Genomic DNA, 21,992 nt, shown 5'->3' with positions numbered 1-21,992 from the left:
TTGTAAAAAAAATATATATTCTGGCTGGGGGTGTAGTGTAGCTCAGCTCAGCACGAGTCCTCTGTTCAAGTCTTATTACCACACAAAGTCATACCTACACATACCTAAAGAAAAAAATTAACAATTCATAAAAATAAGACATTTTTCAATTAGCCATTCCACTACAACAAATAACTAGTGCTAGTGAGCTGACCATCTGTTCATCTTATCACGTCACATGATGATGACATAAGTGTGGAGCACTTATGGCTTCTCTCCATCTGTGTGCTGTACTGCTCTCAGAAGTGCCTATGCAAACACCATCAGCTTTCTTATCAAAATGTAACTAAACTTTACAAAAGACACTGTGTTTTATTTTTTAATTTCTATTTTTAGTTTAAAATATGTTTTAAGCATGTTTTGCCTGCATGTATATGCCCTGTGCATGCAGTATCCTTGAAGACCAGAAGAGGATGTCAGACCCCCTGAGAATAAAATTAAACACTGTTATAAGCTGCCATGTGGGTTCTGAGAACCAAACCCCAGATTCTCCGAAGCAGAGCCAGTGCTCTTAACCTCTGAGCCAACTCTCCAGCCACTACTGTGTGTGTGTGTGTGTGTGTGTGTGTGTGTCTGTGTGTGGTGTGTGTCTGTGCATGGGAGCACATGTCCAAGGACAGACATCTGGTAAAGAACACCTGGTAGGAGTTGGCCTTCTCTCTGTCCATGTGGATTCTGAGGCTCAAACTCAGGTTATCAGTCTGGGCAACAAAAGCCTTTACCCCATAGCCACCAGCTGGCCCCCAATCTGATTTTTTTTTCAGTTTCAGTAAAGCCAGTATTTCAAACTTTCAATGTCTAAACTATGTCTCAAGTGATTTGTTCTTAGAAAAAAAAAATTATCTTATTTCAATATTTAAAAAAATAGAGCTCTATAATACACAATCATAAAAATAAACAAAGCTCTTTACTGATTTCCCCAATTTTCAAAGACTCCTCAACTAACCCTGGTTCATTGAGACTGCAGTCATCAACATGGGTATACAAAGAAGTCCAGTTCTGTCCATCTTTGGATACCTGGAAAACCCAATTTCTCAGTGCAGATCTTCCGTAGCCACGAGCATGACGAAGTGTGTATGCTGATGGTATTACCCAGACACCCAGATCTATGGCAAACCAGGCATTTTTATCATCATTGCTGTGACAATTTAGAGCTGAATTATCTCGACTTAGTATGTCCTCCAAGCGGCCATATGGCAGATTTCTTCCTTCTGATGATGTTACGACTACAAGTCCATAAGCTGCAGGATTTACCCATTCATATGCAGTTCTACACAAAAATAAACATTTTAAATTAAAAACAGAAAACAAGGAGAAATCAAGCAAAGGCAATTTGCATTTGTTTGTATTAGTTTTTGATTCCAAATTATAAACTGAACATGGTGGATCACCCTTGGCTACACAGCAAGCTGAAGGGCAACGTGGGGTATAATCTTAAATTCAACACGCAAGATAAAGTTCCTTAGGTAGAAAGATGTTCAGTGAACGTCTAATCATTTCACTCTACAAACTTCAATGTTTTCCCAGTTAAGTATTGTCACTGTAGCTTAAAAGAAATAACTTACTTTGCATTTGTTCCAATCCAGTAAATGATTCCATTTTCATCAAAATCATGCTGGTGCCGAAATATAAAATTTTGGCCTTCTCTTAATTTTCGAACAAAAACAAATGAGGATCGATCAAAATCGTACCACTGCTTTGCTACCTAAATCAAAGTAAATACAGAAGACTTTCATTTTAATAACTCTATTTTAAAAAAACATTAAGTCACCCTTTCCAACCTTTTCAAAGTCAATTGTGTTATGACATAATAAATATTTCTAAAATGATCACCTAGCCAAGAGTTAAACACTTGAAGACTACACAAAAAACTAAGGTGTCCCCAACCCAAGAGCTGTGCTATCAGAAACACAGTGTGCTTGTATGTGCTGTGCTAAGCAGCACACAAGACTCTGCATGTGTACAAACATTCTCTGACACACACACCCAGCCAGAGTATTTTTCACATATTTTAATAGAAAAATGGCCTTGATTATAAAATGCCATCATCATAGTAAACAAAAACATTTTCTATTATCACTGGTCTTCAAATACCTTTAAAGTTATATAATATTCAAATTAAGAAGTAACTGTCACAATTCTCTATTAAAAATAAAAACAGGTGCAGTGACTCACATGTATAATTTGTTACTTTTTCAATACAACATTGTAAGATGGGAATGGTAGTCTGTAGGACCAGGATGTTCAAAGACAGCTCAGCTGCTCACTTAGCAAGTGCAGGACAACCCAGACTATAGTAGACTGTCTCAAAAGAATGTAATGATAATAAATATTTTAGAAATGATTGCTGACTCCTATGAGTAGATATACCTTTATTGAATGGTACTAAGATTTTTGTCTACTATTTCAATATTAAATGAACATGAATAAACACCTTTATGTTGAAATTGTTGTTAAGACATGTTTTCTAAAACAGATTTCTAGAAGTAGAATTACCATAACTCTGGATATACATTTACGTGACTTTCCTACAAAGGGTTAAAGTAATGCAGTGAACGCCTATTTCACAAAGCCCTGCCACTCAGAGCTCACCATTTTCAGCAGATACTGTTCCAGAGATTCAACTGTAGCTAACGGCTCCATCTTCAGCATCCTGCCTGTCCGGTCTATTAATGCCGTTTCACCAGGTGCACGTTCCAAACGAAAGCGTAATCTTCTTGTAAGTATCTAAACAAAACCCATCAACATCTTCAGAGATCTTGTTTTGTTATCATTGTAAAAATTATTCACAAACATGAACACAAACAACTGAGATTTATTATAAAGTATAGCCATAATAAACCAGGATAAAACCAAGTGTGGTGGCATATTTGCAATACCAACAGCTGGGAGAATGAGGTGGGAGAATTGCCACAAGTTTGAGGGTAGCCTGGGTGACCTGTAAAACTTGGCCTCAAAAAAAATAAAAAATAAAAAAAGAACATAAGGAATTAAATCAATAAATGTTTCTACATGACTTGTAAAAAGGTTCAATGACTGACATTAATTATAAGGAAACAAGTTAACTCACTGGAATTTAAAATCTTTAAATATACATTCTTGTTTTGTTTTGGTTTTTGGTTTTTCGAGACAGGGTTTCTCTGTGTAGTTCTGGCTGTCCTGGAACTCACTTTGTAGACCAGGCTGGCCTTGAACTCAGAAATCCGCCTGCCTCTGCCTCTGCCTCCCAAGTGCTGGGATTAAGGGCGTGCGCCACCGCCCGGCATATACATTCTTTAAGTAAAAGCATAAAGTACTTTCTCAGATGAGTCAGGAGTGGTGGTACGTGCCTTTATTCCTAGTGCTTGGGAGGCAGAAGCAGGTGAGCTCTAGGTGAGACTCTGAGTTTAAAGAGGCCAGCCTCATCTGCAAACTGAGTTCCAGGACAGCTATAGTGAGCCCCTACTCCTCCCCACCCCCCACCCCCCAAAAAAACAAAAATAAATGAAATGCTTTTACAGAAATATATAGCTTATAAGTCATAAATTAGTTAAATTTCTTTAAGTATCTAATCAACTTATTCCTTTGAAGACACAACATATACACGAACCTTTCATAAATGTATACATCTATTTACTTATTTACTGTGTGTGTAAGTACACATTAGCACAAGCAAAACGCAAAAGAACAATCCACAGTAGTCAGCCTCTCCCTTCACCACACTGGTCCTAGGAATCAAGCTTGGCAGCAAGCACTCACTGGCTGTAAAGTCAGGTTTTTAGTTGTTTCCTTTTAAACTATTATACTTTATTTAGCTGGAGTGGTGTAGGAAATGTGACAGTCAGAAAATGACTGTGGAAATCAGTTCTCTCCTTTTATCCCGTGGGTTCTGGAGATAGAACCCAGGTCCTCAGGCTTGGTTCTAAATGCCTTTACCTGCCATCTCTCAAGCCCCCAAAGTGAGTTTTAACTGTCAGGTAGCTTCCATTACTTTCTAGAACTTGGAATGATGTGAGAGGAGAGCCTCCCCTGAGAGGTCTAGATCAGTGTGTTCTGTAGTCTTAGTGTAGAGGATCCAGCCGAAGTGTGGGCGGCACCACTGAGAGTGGAGAGGACTGCCTGAAGGAGCACTCAGCCAGTACACGCACCTTCGCTCTGCTCCCCATGTGATGTGACTTGTCTCAAACTCCTGCCTCTGGGACTTTCCCACAACGGTGGACAGTGGACTGTCATGGTGGTTTGAATATACTTGGCCCAGAGAGTGGCACTATGAGGAGGTTTCTACATGACTTGTGGCCTTGTTGGAGAAAATGTGTGACAGTGGGGGTGGGCTTTGAGACCCTCCTCCTAGCTGCCTAGGAGACAGTCGTCTCCTGGCTACAGTTGGATCAAGATGTAGAACTCTCAGCTCCTTCTCCATCACCATGTCTGCCTTGCTTCCTGCCTTGATGATAATAGACTGAACCTCTGAACATGTAAGCCAGCCTTAATTAAATGTTGTCTTTTATGAGAGTTACCTTGGTCATGGTGTCTCTTCACAGCAATGGAAACCCTAACTAAGACAACTATAATATGGGGTTGAGGTCAGTTAACCCCTTTCCCCTCTAATTTGCTTTTAATTAGTGTATTTTATCACAGCAACAGAAATAAAACTAAGATACTGGGCTCTAATAAACTGAAAAATGCAAGATAATTTTTCATCTGATACATTTTAGCATGTAACAGATTTTAGCAAGGTTTATTTCTGCATAATCTTAATTCCTACAGAAAAACTGCTAAATATTCACTTAGACATTTGGCACATTTCTGACCTTGCTTCTTTGGATTTTACACAAATTTCTGAAATGAAAATGTACATAAGGCTAGGGATATGACTCAGGCAGCAGACTACCTGTCCTGGGTTCAATCCCGGCCCCACAGAACCCCAACATGGTGCTCACAGTTGTTATCCCAATACTCGGGAGGTGAAGGAAGGAAGACTGGGAGCTCAAGGAGTTCAAGGCCAGCCTGGGTTGTATGAAACCCATCTCAAAAATCAAACAAACCAACAAACAAAAACACGGAATAAGTATAAAATAAAAGACACTTGGAGCCTGAAGAGATGGCCCAGCCTTTAAGAGCACATCCTGCTCTTCCAAAAGACCAGGATTTGTTTCCCAGCATCTACATGCAGCTTACAACCTTATCTTCAGTTCCAGTTTCAGGGGATCTAATAATACCCTCCCTCCTCTGGCTTCTGCAGGCATCAGACATATATATGGTACACATAGATGCAGACATAATACTTATACACATAATAAGACATAATAAGAATTTGTTGAAGACATTAGCAATCCTATATAGATTTGAGGAAGTGAATTTGTAGTCTTTGAGACTATCCTCCAATTCACTCAGCAAGAATAAAGCCAAAATCACTGGATCAGTATCTTTGTCCCTATAAATTGTCTCACTGAAACACAGAGTAACCCTCCATATCTTTTTCAGTATGCGTAAAATCACAGAGACCCCTGGATGGATAAGCTCTGCAGTGCTGGAGACCAGTGGCTTTATTAAGTTAGGTGAGTTTTGTTTGGTTATTTTTGGTTGGTTGGTTGGTTGGTTGGGTTTGGTTTCTTTTCCTTTCTTTTTTTTCTTTCTTTCTTTCTTTTTTTTTTTTTTTTTTTTTTTTTTTTTTGATTTGCTTTTTGAAATAGGATCTTACTATGTAACAAGTAAGATTTGGCAGTTAAAAAACTTCACTGGCATTGAGTAGGCACTGCTTTGGCAAAGTAAATCATTAGCTGATTATTAAATGCTAAGTTTAAAAGAAACTATTCTACACATTGTAACAATTCCATATAGAATAAGTTAAATAAAGGTACAAACTTACTAAAGGACCTTGTAGGCAATACTAAATTAATCCATGGAGCATGTGATATAGATCATGGCTAAGATATCAGCAGTAAAATGTGGGCTTGTTTTTGCTGTTTGGGGGTTTTTCTTCTGTTTTGCCCTATCTAGATCTTGGCTATTAGCAAAAGAATGAAATGAATATTGGGATATATCATGTCTCTAGCTATATGTCTAAAACCAGGCCATAAAATCACATGGTTAATAAGAACAGAAAGCTATGAGGAGACTGAGCATGGTGACACATCTATAACCCAAGCATTTGAAGATGAAGACAGGAGGATCAAGAGTTCAAAGCACTCAGGAGGCTCCATTCGGCTCTCACCCTTCATCAAAGAAACTTATTTTTGCAGTGGTCAGAAGTTGATACAAAGAACCACAAATGACCAAGGACATCTATCACCACTCCCAGTCAAGGCTCGGTAAACACTGAGGAAAGGGGTAGAAAAAGAGTGTAAATGCCAGAGTCGGGAAGAACTTGTAACAGATGCTTCTGGACAGGACAGGCAGTTATACTCACGAACTGTCAACAACTGTGGTTGCTCATAATGCCTGCACAAGATCAATACTAGTCAATACTGCAGCATGGAATGGGAGCTCACAAGGCCCCACTCCTAGCTGGGAAACTACAGACTTTCAACAGCTATTGGGAGATGTCAATTTCTCCTCAGGGATAGGCCTGCCCATGTTAGAGTGGACAGCTCTATAAGCACATGCATGCAGGTAAACCTAACTACTCTAAGTAGGTTTTATATCTATACCTATACCTATACCTATACCTACCTATACCTATACCTATACCTATATGTGACATGAAATCAGGGAGATGAAGGAAGGGGCCCAGGAGGAGTTGTAAGGGGAGGTGAAAAGGAGGAATTTGATCAAAATAAAATGAATTAGTGTGTAAAGTTAAAAAAAAAAAAAAAAACAACCTAATACAATGTTTTAAAGAGTTTAATTGGAAGCTAGGCAGTGGTGGAGGCTCACATCTTTAATCCCAGCACTCGGGAGGTAGAGCCAGGTGGATCTCTGAGTTTCAAGGCCATCCTGGACCACAAAGTGAGTTCCAGGACAGCCAGGCCCACACAGAGAAACTAAAAACAAATGAGAAAATTTAATTTGAACACATGGGGTTGGGAGAGTTCAAGGTTATTCTCAACTACATAGTGAGTTGAAGAATCATTGACAATATGAGACTCAGTCTCAAATTAAAAGCAAAACCCAAAACCTCCATGTTTAAAATACTTTCACTTTTCCTTGTTCTATATCTCAACACAGATATCCAATGAAGAGACCTGATAGAAGACTACAGTCTAAATATGTAAGTAGACCTCTGGGAGGTGATTAGGTCCAGTGGGCACAGCCCTCAGAAATTAATTAGAAATTAGAAAGGAGAATGAACACGGTGATTCACGGCTGTAATCCCAGTATTGGAAAGGCAAAGAGGCAAGTGATCGATCCAGGCCAGCCAGGACCATAGAGTATGAAACCCTGTCTCAAAAAGAATGAACAAAAAAAAAAAAAAGATGAAATCCTGCTAGAGCTTGTTCTTTCTCTTTAGCATGAACACATAGCTAGAGGAAGCCATAAACCAGACACCAAATCTGCTGATGCTGTTATATACAAATGACAAAACTGTATCTGGTATCTATTTTTTCTTATAACAGTGCAACTAAACTAAGAGCAAACTCAACTTATAATTTTGAATCTTTTAACTTGATTTTTCAACTTAAAAAATACTTAAGTCTATAAAATATAATTTACTTATGTTTATTAAATGTAGTATTATATCACATAATATGTTCATACAAAACAGATTTAAAATAACACATGTAAGAGTCATATAATAGGTCGATTTAAAAAATCAAATGGGTAGAGAGATGGTTCAATAGCTAAGAGTATTTGTTCTAGTTCCAGTTCCCAACACCCACATGACAGTCCACAACCGTCTATGATCCTAGCTCCAGGAGATTCGGTACCATCTTCTAGCTGTCTCTGGTACTGCATACATGTGGTGCATTTAAATGAAGGCAAGATGTTCATACATATAAATAAATCTTTCTTACAAAAATCAAGTGGCATTTAAACTAGAATCTTAAAGACTAAGGTGAAATTTTTCTTACTCCAATATGAGAAGTTTTTTTTTTTAAATAAAGTAAAGCATATCATTGTTCCTACATACACTTGGTTACAAAGCTATGTTTCTCACACTTACCTGGAGGTTATATGTGGATCCTGGTGTGTCATACAAATGAAGAGGTAGTCGTTCAATTGATTCTAATACAGCTATTAACTTTCGAATTAATGCAACTGCTGGTCTACTATAAAGACAAAAGTAAGAGCTTTTATGTAATTCATGTAAATAAATATTCATGTACAAGTCTCAGTCACCCACTTCATATAACCCTCTGCTTTCTTTCTTTTTTTTGTTTTTGTTTTTCGAGACAGGGTTTCTCTGTGTAGCCCTGGCTGTCCTGGAACTCGCTCTGTAGACCAGGTTAGCCTCGAACTCAGAAATCCGCCTGCCTCTGCCTCCCAAGTGCTGGGATTAAAGGCGTGCGCCACCACCGCCCGGCAACCCTCTGCTTTCTTTAGGGGTACAAAGATAGGATGCATTAGACACCTCCCTTCCTTACATTTATTTGTGTGACCAGTAAAGAGGTCAGACAACAACTTGAAGAAGTGGTTTTCACCTTTCACCATGTGAATTTCTGGGATTCAACTCAGATCACATAGACTTAGCAACTTCTGAGTGGTCCAAGATACTCTCCTAACTCAAACTTCCTTCCTTTAAGGATAAAATATTTGAGCTAGAGGAATGGCTTAGGAGCTAAGAGTATTTGCTGCTCCTGAGGAGAACCTGAGTTTGGTTCCTAGCACCTACACCAGGGGGCTCCTAACCACCTGGAACACCAGCTCCAGTGGATCTGATGCCCTCTTCTGGCCTTTGAGGGTAGTACCTGTGCTTATACAAACCCACAGACACACAATTAAAAAGGTAAAACTTAAGATATTTGAATTTTATAAGAAATGAAAAATTATATACAAAGTATATGTATATTTTTATATTCAGACAGCTATAATATTTGTTGTATTTAGTAAGGTCTTTTTTTCTTTCTTTTTTCCTCTGGGGATGTATAGTGACAGGGTTCTTGGAACTTGTTCTGCAGCCCTGGTAAGTCATGAATTCTGCTTCTGCCTACTTAGTGCAAGCATTACATACATGTTGCCACTATACTTGGCTTAATATAGAAATATTTAAATCAATTTTTGTCCCTGAAGATATACTGTACACTCAATGAAAGTCACTTATTGTAGAAGAAATTCTACCACATTCAAAAGTAGGAAAAATGGTGCAATGTAACACCATCAACCAGAAGCACAGTTAAAGAGTCTGCTGCTAACAGCCTATCTGCATTTACCTAGGCTCCAGCAGACCTCGTTCCATTTCATTTTGAAGAAAACAAAGTATATCAAGTATATGAACACTACAAGTATCAAAGTAAAAGAAATTTGGGAATAATTTTTGGTTTTGGCACTAGGTATTATATCCAAGCATTGCGTCTGACAAGTATGGACAGCATGTGACAAGTATGTGATAAGCAGGTAACAAGCATGTGATGATGAACAGGTGACAAGCAGGTGATGAGCATGTGATGAGCAGATGACAAGGTGACCAGCATGTGAGCAGCATGTGACCAGCATGCCTGATGGCTGCACACTCCCCTCTCTGCGGTTTACCTTTCATCATCTTCACTTTCACTAAAGGCTGTTTTGAAGACATTTATTCTTTCTACCAGTTGACTACAATCTTGCTTCATATCCAAATCTATACTCTAAAGAAAAACAAAAAGTAGGTCAAATAAAAGCATATTTATAGATTTTACTATAAATTATTAGAACCTTATAAAAACATGAAATTATAAAACTATCAAGACAATTTCAGTAAACTCATTACTCATTCAACCTTTAAATAAAAAAAAAAAAAAAAAAAGGACCAGAGCTTCCTGTGGTTTCAGCAGGCAGTGACTGACATGCAGGTGTTTCTCTTCACTCTTGTTAACTATGCTCTCGTATCAGTGTTTCCCAAGTGATTTCAGACTGAATGAGAATCAATTAGTTTCCATTTTTACTCTATTAGTTCAATGAGTTTAAGTGAAAGAAATCAAAACCATGGCTTAATAGATATTAATAAATGATATGTTATAAATTATTACTATAATTTCAGTAAACAGAAATAAATACAAAAGGTAAACTATGAATTTGAGACCCACTCAAGTTAAAGATTTTAAGAAAATTCAAACTTTATCAACAAATACAAATATAAGAATTAAAAATTAAAGTTGAGATCCTGGTGGTGGGGGCAAAAGCCATTAATCCTAGCATTTTGGAGGCAGAGGCAAGGAGATCTCTCAAGTCAAGTCCAGCTTGGTCTAGAGTGTGAATTTCAGGACAGAGAGCAATACAGAGAAACCCTGTCTCAAAAAGCCACTCTCTCAAAAAAAACAAAACAAAGACTGAACTATGGTACAGGGGCTGGAGACGGGGCTTGGCCGTCAGAGCACTGCGGCTGTTTCTTCCAGGGAACCTAGATTCTTTTCCCACACCAACAGATCTGCTCACATCTGCCTGTAAGTCCAGTTCCAGGGGATCCACCGCCCTCTTGTGGCCCACATGGGCACTACATGCATGTGGTACTCATGCAGGCAAACATCCATACATATAAAATAATTTTAAAATTTTAAGTTAAAGAAAGGAACTAAAATGGCAAGTAGAACTGACATAAGAAAGCTCTTCTTTACTAAATAAGGGAAAATATTTTTATAAAACATATTTACAGCAGATCAAGTGTAAGAGAAATATACGATGATTAATAAATAGTCACATTGTGTTTCTAATACTGTTTACAGAGTAACTTCATGCATATGATTTGTACTCTATTTTATGTAACCTCTGAGGAATTAGAGCACTAAATGTTTAGTCTTAGGGTAAAATGCTTTTTCAACAAACTGTTCACTAAAATAAAACTGAAAAACTTAAAATCAAGTAAGTTCAATTATTTCATTCAATTGGTTTAATGTAATGCTGTAACTTAAAGGCAAAGTAATTAGAAATACTAACATTTACTTAGTATTAAAATATTTCTTGAATAACAGTACTTAAAATCAATCTACCAAAAGCATGGTCACAAACACTTTTGGAACTTCGTTATGCTTTTGTTTTATAGTACTAAATACACTTACGTTGTTTAGAACAGTAAGAAGTGCTTGGACCAAGCCGCTGCTACACATTTCATATGGTGAAATTGTGTTCTCATCCTTCAGAAGGACAATCAGGTTTTCTAACGCTGTCTTCATTAGGTCTCGCCAAGTGTTTTCACCTTCAATACACTGAAAGAAAAAATATAAACAATGTAAAACTACACAGTCCTTAAGAAAATAACATATTACAACACCATGAAAACTGAATAATTTAATACTAGATTAAAAGCCCCTATTACTAAAACAAATTATTTTACATAGGCCAGCAATATTTGTGTCTTAAAAAGCACATGGTAAATATTTTAGAGGTTTTTTTTTTTTTTTTAAATACTTAATTATGTAGGGGTTACACTGTATGCTGGGGCATGTAGAGAGACCCAGAGCATCAAATCTCCCCAGAGCTAACGTTACAGGTGGTTGTCGGCCACCCAATTTGTATGCTAGGAACCAAACTGAGGTCTTCTACAGAAGCAATGTACACTTTTAACCCCTGAGCTGTCCCTCTGTCCAGCCCTGCTATACTACAGAGCACTTCTATTACGCTTTCTAACTGCAACACTGCAAAGCACGCATAGAAAATATGAAGATGAATAAGCATGGTGTGTGCAATAAAACCAATTCAACAAAGGTAACATTTGATCTTCATATAACTGTCATGTATCATGAAAGTTCCCTTTTTAAAAACATAAGTCTAGAGCGAGGGCTCTGGTTAAGAGCATCTATTGTTCTTGCATAGAACCTAGGTTCACTTCCCAGCATGTACATGGTGACTCACAACCATCAATAACTCCAAATCCAGGGAATCCTATGGCCACTTCTGACCTCTGCTGGAAAGTACATACATGAAGGTAGACACTCATATACATAACATAAAAATACCTTTAAAAAACATAAGCATAAAAACTGTTCTTGCCTCACAAACCCACACTGAACTAGGTGTAAGAGAGATCTGCTTCTGGAGTGTAACTTCCTGGCTCTCAGTCACTACTCAGAACATAAAAGGTACAGGGTAAGGAGTGGGGCAAGAAGAGGACATAATACACTCTCAAATTCACTGTTCTTCTCAAAATCCAGAGACTGAGACTAAGCATACAAACCCAGAAACCCAAGCACTTGGGAGGATGAGGTAAGAAGATCTGAGTTCAAGATCTTCTCATAGTTATGAGCTATGCAGGTAAGTCAGACATGGTGGTGCATGCCATTTATCTCTCTGCATGTGGGACCCTTAGTCAGAGGACTTCCTAAAGTTTCAAGCCAGCCTGGCTAGCCAGGACTACATAGCAAAACCTTGCCTCAAAAATAAAAATAAAAAGCAGGGGCTGGAGAGACTCAGTGGTTACTAACACCTATTGCTCTTGCAGAAGATCCAGGTTCAGCTCCCAGTACCCACATGGTGGTTCACAGAAACAACTATCTGCAACAGGAGAGCTAGGAATTCTGATCGATGCCTTCTGTCCACTGTGGGCACCAAGCACACATGTGGTGTACAAACATATACATGTAGGTAAACACACAAACATATTTTTAAAAAATCTGAAAACAAAAGAGCTTAACATACCTGTCTATTTGTATGGAGTTCCCAGGATGACTCTAACTGAGTTGCTATATTTCTGAGTGTTACCACTACTCCACGAGGCATGCTTTCAACAGCTTTAAAGTGGTCATCATACAGGTCTCGAGCCATAGTGCGTACCTATCAGAAGAAGCAAAGTAATTATAAACCTCAGCTTAACAGCTTAACCAAGTCTTGAGCTTATCCTCACCCCTCGGCTCTCCTCTAACACTTGCTCACAGACCATCAGGAAGTGAGGTGAGGCTGTGGGTACTGACCTCAGCAGTCTGCCTCACACGTACACCCAAAGGTCAGTCCTCACCACCACATGGCAGTACAAAAACAGAACCGCTTTTGTCGAATGTCAGCTTCCACACTGCTGCTATTCTCACTCACATGTTCTAATTGCTGGAGACACTCTAGTAGATTTTAAATATTTACTAAAATAATTCTTTACAATGTCCTATAGTGTCCTTTCTTTTAAAAAAATAAAAGTAACTTATTCACCGTTAACTAATTAGAAATACAAATTAACACCAACCCTCCCCTAAAAAGGAAAATCAAACCACTTATAATTAATTCTAACAGAGAACGCTTACCCTTTTAAAACTCTGGGATATAACAGGTTTTAAGTCTTACTCATATATTATATGCATTATACTTAAGAATTTACAGATTTTACTACGAAAAGGAATAACTTGACTATCAGTTGAGTACTAATAATTTATCATTGAAGTAAAAGTAAAAGTGCCTGAGAGAACAACCCATACTAAGAGCTGGTAAATTTTAGTACATGATACTATTCACAAATTCTATACTACTGAATAACTTTACAGATTATGTAAATTATTTTAATGAAACAACTATTTGTACAATTAGCAAATGCAAATATAGAGTTTAATTTGATTTTAATTATAACTCTAATGCAAAAGAAAACAAAATATCCTTCAAGTACTAAAGGGGCTGGAAATATAGTTCAGAGGTGAACAGAGTACATACTCTTGCAAAGGGGTTTGATACCCAGCACTCACAATGGATGGCTCCAAGGATCTGATGCCCTCTTCTGGCCGTCACGAGCTACATACAGGTTGTAGGGACACACAGACACAGACAAAGACAGACACACAGACACAGACACACACACACACACACTAAACAAATAAAATATGCGCTCCCCCCATTTTGAGCCAGGGGTTCTCTGTGTAGCTTTGGCTGTCCTGAAACTAGTTCTGTAAACCAGGCTAGCCTCAAACTCACAGATATCCACCTGCGTCTGCCTGCTGAGGGCTAAGATTAATAACATATACCAACACGCCAGGCTTGAATCATTCCTTGAAAGTACTTAGTAATACATTTCCATTTTATTTTCCTTTATATTTTTAATATAGATTTCTATATTAAAAGATAGTAAGACCTAGATTATACTATGTAAAGTAGTGTTATAAATAAATCTGAGGTTAAAATCACTCATGCCTAAAATAAATATATTTCGAAACATACTGATGTTATGTGCCAATAGCCCACTGGTTAATAACTTGTCAATTTTAAGTCAAGAAATTGTGGCTGATGCCTATAATCCCAGCAACCAGAAGGCCTGAAGCACAAAAACTGGCAAGAGTTCAAGTTTGTGTGATACACCATAAGGCCTTGTCGCAAAATAGAAAGAAAGAAAAAAATTTAAGAAAGAAATAAACCAATCAAGAGCTAGGAAGCAGCTTAGAAATAGAATGCTTTTGTAACACTAAATAAAACTCCAGGTCTTATCTTCAGGGATAAGATAAAGAAGGACAAGGATGGAGTGAAACATTAATGTTGCCTGACTTTACAAGAATAAAAATGTAGGATTGAGCCAACACTCTCACTAACGTATAACTTCATGATCCAATTTTGGCTAGTTGTAAATCTGATGTGGTTGACGGATACATCATATAAGCCAAGCATACTGTTCTTAAAACCCAGACATTCCAAAACCTAAAACCTTTTAACTAATAATGTAAAATCACTAATGTAAAATTAATAATAATAAAATAACTAATAATGTAACACCATATATAAAAGGCTGGGAACAAAGCTTACTAGTACAGCACTTGCCAAGACCACATAAGCCATGATGGGCTCCATCCTTAGTACTGTAGAAAATGATTTGCACATGGTACATATAAAGTACAAATAATTTGGGTTTGGTCTTTACACCATTGACCCCACACACGCTAGGCAAGTGCTCTAACACATTTCCTTAGGAGAGGACCTGGGTCCTCCCCTCAGGGTAACTCATGAATATGCAAATTTGCAGAAACCAGGAAAATTTTAAACTGTAAACCACATCTGGTTAAAAAGAATAACTTTTCAACAACTAATAAAACACTAGGTATTCCCAGGAACTTCTGAGATAGCTATTGGCTTTATAAAAACATACAGTTACTCCTCAGTATTTAAGAACTCCATATTCACACATTTGCCTAGTCAGTAAAACTTACTTATACTCTTAAAATCTAGTCTAGTATTTCTAGGACTTCCACAGTTCTTCATGAATATGTGAAGCTCAACAAAAAAATTTGTGTTGCCAGATATTCATGTTCCTAGCTCAGTTCAAATAATGTGACACTTGTGAACAAAGTGAACAAATGTCTCCTGAGCTCTACATTTCTATTTTATATTTACATTGTTGTTTACGTTAATTCCATTGTTTAACACATAAATCAATGTGTTTTATAAACACAATCTGACCATGACTCAGAACAAAACCAGCTTTTTGCTTAAGAAGAAAAAAGATTTGTTCAGGCATGGCAATGCTATGGAGAAGCAAACTGCTAAAATCAACACCACACATGTTTTAACAGAAACACAAAAATAAGATCCTTCACACTAACCCACAAAATCTCTGTGAATAATGAATGCTGTATTCATTTCAAATTCCATTTAGTATCTAATAGATATCTATAGCTGAGTCAGATATCCCTTCCTCCCTCTCTTCCTTCCTAAGACAGAGTCCAACTATAACCCTGGCTGTCCTGAAACTCTCTTATGTAGAGGAGGCTGGCTTCAAACTCAGAACTCTGCCCTCTTCTACCTCCCAAGCATTGGGATTAAAAGTGTTTAACAGCACTCTCTGTGCATAAGATATTTCTCTCTGAAGTATTTCAAATATATTCTGAATTGAAAGTAATATCTGACCTTATGCTTTTTAAAAACCACACAAAAGCAAAATAATAATGATGATAATAATAATGATAATAACAGCTATAGAAGATATGGACTGATTAATTCATGCATTAGATTCTGTTGTTGTTTACAGTGTGTGGTGGTGTGCCAGAGAACAACTTGTAAGGACTTGGTCCTCCCTGTCTGCTCCTGACAGCTTCCTGTCGTGGATTATAAGAAGAAATTTAGCATCCTTGGAGTTACTCCAGTTGTGTGGTGACAGCCACTAGGCAAGAATTGCCTCTTTCCATCTACAGACAAATTACTGTCCAGAAAAGGACACACATGCAGAATAGTCGACTGATTATATCTGCCTAGACAGAGTAATCAGCCCTTAATAATCCTGCATCACTAAGGTCTGTCAGATGATTCTGGGCCAGAAGGCTGAAGATTTGATGCTCCAACGTTCGGCAGTATAGGGGCTTTTCAGGTGTTCAGAGGTCTCTATAAATTGGCTAAGTTTTAGAAGTTATGTTTAGTGCTTCCCATAACTTCAGTTAACTCAGTCATTCTGGATTTCTGATGGGGTTGAAGACCTATAGTCTCATAGCCAATCCTGGCTATTACTTTGAGAGAAAAGATCTGAGTAGATGGTTTTCAGCTGACATTCATTCTAAAGCCAAAAAAGCCAGGATCAAAAGTAAGTGTTTTAGTTAGAAGAGATGACAGAGGTTCTGGTTAGTCAACAAAATGATGGACTGGGTATTAGGACTACCTTGTACCTTACTGGTACAATTAGGAATAAGTATGCTCTAATTGTATTTTGAGAGAAAAGTTTTATTTTAACAGGAAGAGTGATATGTAGGAGGAGCTAAGTGGGAAGGAGTACTGAGAGGAAGAGATGGAACAAGGAAAGAAGATGAAGAAGAGAAGCTAGGTGATGGGAGAGAGAAAGAAAGAGGGGGCATGGAGGCAGATGTTCACATGTCTCCACCAGTCAAATATAGTTTTTATATCTAGGTTGGGTATTGGATTACGCTTCTGATTGAGCATTACCAAACTTATAAATCCTTTGATTAACATTTTTAAAAAATCGTATAAAAGCAAAAAGGAAAGGGGGGGCATGGGACAGGGGTGTTTTAGGGAGGGGATGGCATCTTAAATGTAAATAAAATATAAAATGAAATTTAAAAAAAAAAAAAAAAGGACTTGGTCCTCTTCTGGTACCATCTGGTCCACTGAGCCATCTTAATGGCTTTAGATTCATCTTTAAAAACTGAGATAAATTCTTCTAAACTCTACAATCGGAAAATGTCTCCAGGACGACCCAGAACATTTACAACAAAAACAGAAGAATATAAGTATCTGGTTTTGTTTGTAATGGTTTGTTTTTTTTTTTGTTTTTTTTTTTTTTAAAGTAACAGTGTCTTGTGATACAGATATGGCCTAGACTCAACCTGCCTCAACTCAAAGTATGGTCACCATGCCTTACCATTACTGCTTCTATTTTTAAAAGTATGAGTTTTTTGCTCCAACTAAAACTCATTATTGTATCTTTCCCTAATCTCAAGTAGCTATATACACTGTATTTTTAAAGTATTTCCTGGGCCAGGCAGCTTTTAAACTCAGCATACAGGAAAGCAGAAGCAGGCAAATCTCTGAGAATTGAGTCTAGTGTAACAGTGAGTTCCAAGCCAACTACATAGTGAAACCCTATGTCTAAAGAAGCAAAAACCATTTTGTATAACCATTATAGATAAGATACACCTATCTGTCACTAGAAAATGTTCATTCTAATATAATTTTAATTTCCCTTTTCAATATGCCAAATGTAAGAGTGACGGTAAAACGACAGCAGCCTTATACTGGCCATAGTTTACTTACTTGGTTTTTCTTTTTTTTTTTTTTTTTTTTTTTTTTTTTTTTTTTGGTGCTGGCAAGTAAATCCAAGCACTCTTCAACTGATCTATCCCCATTCCTCTATTTACTTCTTGAGATAGAATGTCACTAAGTTGCACAGGCTAGCCTTGAACTCATTCTGCAGGCCAGGCAAGCTTGACTTTGTCAATCTTCCTGTTTCAGCCTCCTGAGTGGCTAGGTTATAAACCCATGCCACAAGCCTTAACAACTAGCCATGCTTTCAAAGATCAATGTATATCTGATAAATAACATTTTAAAATTAATACTCTGGGTTTTTCTGAACCAAGTAACCTACTTCTCTCAGTGCTTAGGTCTGAGCTTGATCTGTGTGGGCGTGCTAGGAGCCAGGCGGGTCAGTTCCTCACTGTACTCCTGGGTGTGCTAGGAGCCAGGCGGGTCAGTTCCTCACTGTACTCCTGGGTGTGCTAGGAGCCAGGCGGGTCAGTTCCTCACTGTACTCCTGGGTGGGCTAGGAGCCAGGCGGGTCAGTTCCTCACTGCACTCCTGGGTGTGCTAGGAGCCAGGCAGGTCAGTTCTGCACTGCACTCCTGGGTGTGCTGGGAGCCAGGCGGGTCAGTTCTGCACTGCACTCCTGGGTGTGCTGGGAGCCAGGCGGGTCAGTTCTGCATTGTACTCCTGGGATCTTCATCTCTAGCATCCTAGTTGAGCTAAGTGAGCCATCAAATCAAGCACTAAAATTATCCAAATCAAGAACCAAGCAGGAAAGCTGCACCATCATGAAGTACTAAATTGGGCTTATGGAGTAAAATGACCATCTTTAGTTTATTATTTAGTGTGAGTATGCACACATGCACCGTGGAGACAATGGACAGGACTTGGTATTTTTCTTCCAGTGTTTGAGTTTCCAGGATCAAGGCTGTGAGGTTTGGCAGCAAACACCCCTACCCACTGAGTCATCTCCCTGGCTGTAAAACTAAAAATGAAACTGAAGTTTCACTCTTTTTCTCATTAATTCCAACTTTCACAGGTTTTCACATTGGTGTAGATATACATACTAAACATAATATTGTGCAAAACTAACAAGGAGAAAAACATAACTAAAAATGTTCCCTTTGGGAGGCTGAGATGGTGTCTAATCTTTCCAATGCTCATCAGCTGTAACTGAAAAGTTACCAATCAACATAAAAAGAGGAAAGAAAACTGTACAGATATACCTTTTGCTTTGTTTTTTCCAACTTGGATTTTAATTTTCTGCCTCTTTTGCCAGTCCAGCCAGTCACAAACTCTGAACCTGAGAGGGAGGGGACAGCAAAAAAGGTCAAAGAACATTTCACAAAAGATACTGTACTACACTACTGTATGCACTTATTCTCACCTGCACAACCAGCACAGCCTCACACTTACCCAGAGACGTTTCTGCAGTGAACGAATGTTTAGTTCCTCTATTAGATTCAAACACAAAACCAGGCAAATCTTCTTTTAGTATTGTAGCTTGCTGACCATCTGAGTTATGAATAGCAATTTCTCCTTCTTTCAAACATGTTAACGACCAGTTCCCTACGGTAAGTTTCGTGGGTCCTGGTACTGACAGGATAGGCTGACTTGATGTAGATGGCTTTACTTGGCCTCGGGCTCTTTGTAACTTCTCTAAGAATTCACTTCTGCTTTCTATAAAGACAAAAAATACTTGCTTTAAAAAAAAAAAAGAAAAAAAAAAAAAAAAGAAAAAAAATCTACCCTTTCAAATACACTGGCTTACTGACATATAACTTATAAAAAATTCCTTATTAAGAGTTTTGCTCTTAGCTGGGCAGTGGTGGAACACGCCTTTAATCCCAGCACTTGGGAGGCAGAGGCAGGCAGATTTCTGAGTTCGAGGCCAACCTGGTCTACAGAGTGAGTTCCAGGGCTACACAGAGAAACCCTGTCTCGAAAAAAATTATTATTTTTTTTTTTTTTGCAACTACAAATGATGTTTCTTAGAAAAGATACAATGAGACATCTATATACCCATACAATTAACCATTTCATAACAAGAGAAAGGATGAGATTAAAAGAAGCTACAGTGGGATTCCTTGGCACATAAAAAGCAATCTGTGAAATATTTTCTTTTCTTTTTTTTTTTTTTTTTTGTGAGTTAAGGGCCTATAGCAAATTCAAAATATTTTCTTAATACATCTTTTTTTTTTTTTTTTTTTTGAAGCAGGGGTTTAGCTAGTCCAGACTGTCCTCTAACACACTACGTAGCTGAGGATGATACTGAATGCCTAATCATCTTGCCGCCAATTCCCAAATGCTGGGATTACAGACACATTATCACCATGCCCTGCTACAGTACAGTGATTTTATATTAAAATAAAAAAAAAAATCCCAGCAACAGTGGCAAAACTATGAGCCATAAAACCAAATTGTATAAGCTAAGAAAATAATTAAAGTATTACCTGAACTATCCGATCCACCTTCAGGACTACCACTTGAATACATGGTGGCAAGTTTTCCATCCAAGATAAATCTGAACCATCCATTACTGCCATTAGACAACTCCAAAGCTGCAGCATCACTCCAAATATATAAGCAGTCCCTTCCTCTGATTACTGACCAGTCTCGCCAATGATACGGTTTACCTTGCTGCAATTCTTTAGCGTCTTCCTGCGGCTCATCTTCCTAAATATGTACAATAATCCCATGAAATATGTGAAATAATTTGAAGTATTCATAAGCATTTAAAAAACATGAATATGAACCAGGCTTATAATTAAGACATCTAAAACATATTAGTTGCTTGTAGTTCAATACATATTGCCATAAACGAATTACCTATAACAATGAAATCCTATTATTGTAACACCATGGATAACATGAGAGGACACAGTATGTTAAATGAAATAAATCTGACACAGAAACACGTGAATGCCAGGTGCTCTCACCCCTGTGGAAGTTAAAGTAGTATTTGGGAAGAGAAGAAGAAAATGCCCTCTAAAGGACAGAAACGGGAAAAGGGACTGGGAACACAGTGAAGTTAGGTAATAGGTACAACATACAGAAAGTTCTAATTTTCTATAGCACAGCAAGGTGACCAAAATCTACAGCAATTTATTCAAACTATGAGTCTGAAGGATCTCAATATACACAAGCGTCCAGTGTTGGAAGTAAAAATGCTAATCACTCTGATTTGATCATCACCCGTTGCATATATTAATTATCTTATCAAGCTATATCCAACAACGTGTAATTATGTGCCAGTTAAATATTAAAAAGAAATGAAAGTCTTGGGGGCTCTCAGAGACTGAACCAACAAACAGCATACACGGACTGGACCTAGGTCCCGAACACATACGTAACAGATGTACAGCTCAGTCTTCATGTGGGTCCTCTCCAACAGCTAGAGCGGAAGTTGTCCCTAAAGCTGCTGTCCATCTGTGGATCCCATTCCCATAACAGGTTACCTTGTCTGCCTCAGTGAGAAAGGGTGCACTCAGAACGACAGAGACTTGATGTGCTAGGATGGGGGAATACCCAGGGAAGCTTCCACCCTCTCAGAGGAGAAGGTGAAGGGTGGAATGGGGGAAGAAACTATGTGATGAGAGGATTGGGAAGAAGGGAACAGTGACTGGGATGCAAAGTGAATGACTGAATACATAAATAAATTCAAAAAATAAATGAATGAATGAAAGCCAATTCCAAGCCTCAGTTCCTAGTCAGGTACATCAAATATACTATTTCTGACAAAGGGTCTCATGTAGCCAAGACTGGGTATCATGTGCCTCATGTACCTCAAAGGCTAGGTATCCAAGGATGACCTTAAAATTCCTGGCTTAGGAAATGCTTTTTAAGAACTGAAATAAAATTAATTTGTAACCACTTTTTCCTATAGCCTAGGAGCCACAATTTTTACTGACATTTAAAGAATGAGAGCAGAGCTGGGGAAATGGTTAAGCAGGCAAAGGTTGCTAAGTCTGACAACCTGAGCTTACTCTCTGGAGTCAACTTCTGAAAGCTGTCCTCTGAGCACCACACATCAGTGTCTACATCCAAATAAACACACCATACACACATTATAACTAAATAAGTATTAAAAAGTAAAAGTAATAATATGTCAGATATGACAAGTGCCCATAATCCCACCCTTAAGATACAGAAGCAGGAAATCATAAGTTTAAGAACAGCCATTACACAGGAAGTTCAAATCTAGCCTGAATTACACTTTGAGATGCTCTGTCAAGAAACTAAGGGCTGAGCCGGGCAGTGGT

At 38.0% G+C, this 21,992-nt stretch overlaps 1 protein-coding gene across 8 annotated transcripts in view; it reads right to left on the bottom strand.

Moving 5' to 3' along the window:
* The window catches only part of Hectd1 (HECT domain E3 ubiquitin protein ligase 1), a 95,089-nt gene that overhangs the window by 32,407 nt on the left and 40,690 nt on the right, over window positions 1-21,992 (bottom strand). For all 8 annotated transcript variants that reach the window (XM_034514353.2, XM_034514356.2, XM_034514354.2 and 5 more), the window contains exons 13-22: window positions 20,184-20,406; window positions 19,147-19,410; window positions 18,957-19,033; window positions 12,727-12,861; window positions 11,151-11,297; window positions 9,649-9,743; window positions 8,123-8,228; window positions 2,632-2,766; window positions 1,605-1,744; window positions 986-1,309 (exon numbers count right to left, since the gene is read on the bottom strand). In XM_034514353.2, coding sequence (XP_034370244.1) covers window positions 986-1,309; window positions 1,605-1,744; window positions 2,632-2,766; window positions 8,123-8,228; window positions 9,649-9,743; window positions 11,151-11,297; window positions 12,727-12,861; window positions 18,957-19,033; window positions 19,147-19,410; window positions 20,184-20,406 — 1,646 coding nt within the window. The remainder of the gene's footprint in view (window positions 1-985; window positions 1,310-1,604; window positions 1,745-2,631; window positions 2,767-8,122; window positions 8,229-9,648; window positions 9,744-11,150; window positions 11,298-12,726; window positions 12,862-18,956; window positions 19,034-19,146; window positions 19,411-20,183; window positions 20,407-21,992) is intronic.

The sequence above is a fragment of the Arvicanthis niloticus genome, chromosome 11 (assembly GCF_011762505.2).
Source record: "Arvicanthis niloticus isolate mArvNil1 chromosome 11, mArvNil1.pat.X, whole genome shotgun sequence".
Classification (NCBI taxonomy): domain Eukaryota; kingdom Metazoa; phylum Chordata; class Mammalia; order Rodentia; family Muridae; genus Arvicanthis; species Arvicanthis niloticus.
This window is presented reverse-complemented; position numbering and strand designations above follow the sequence as displayed.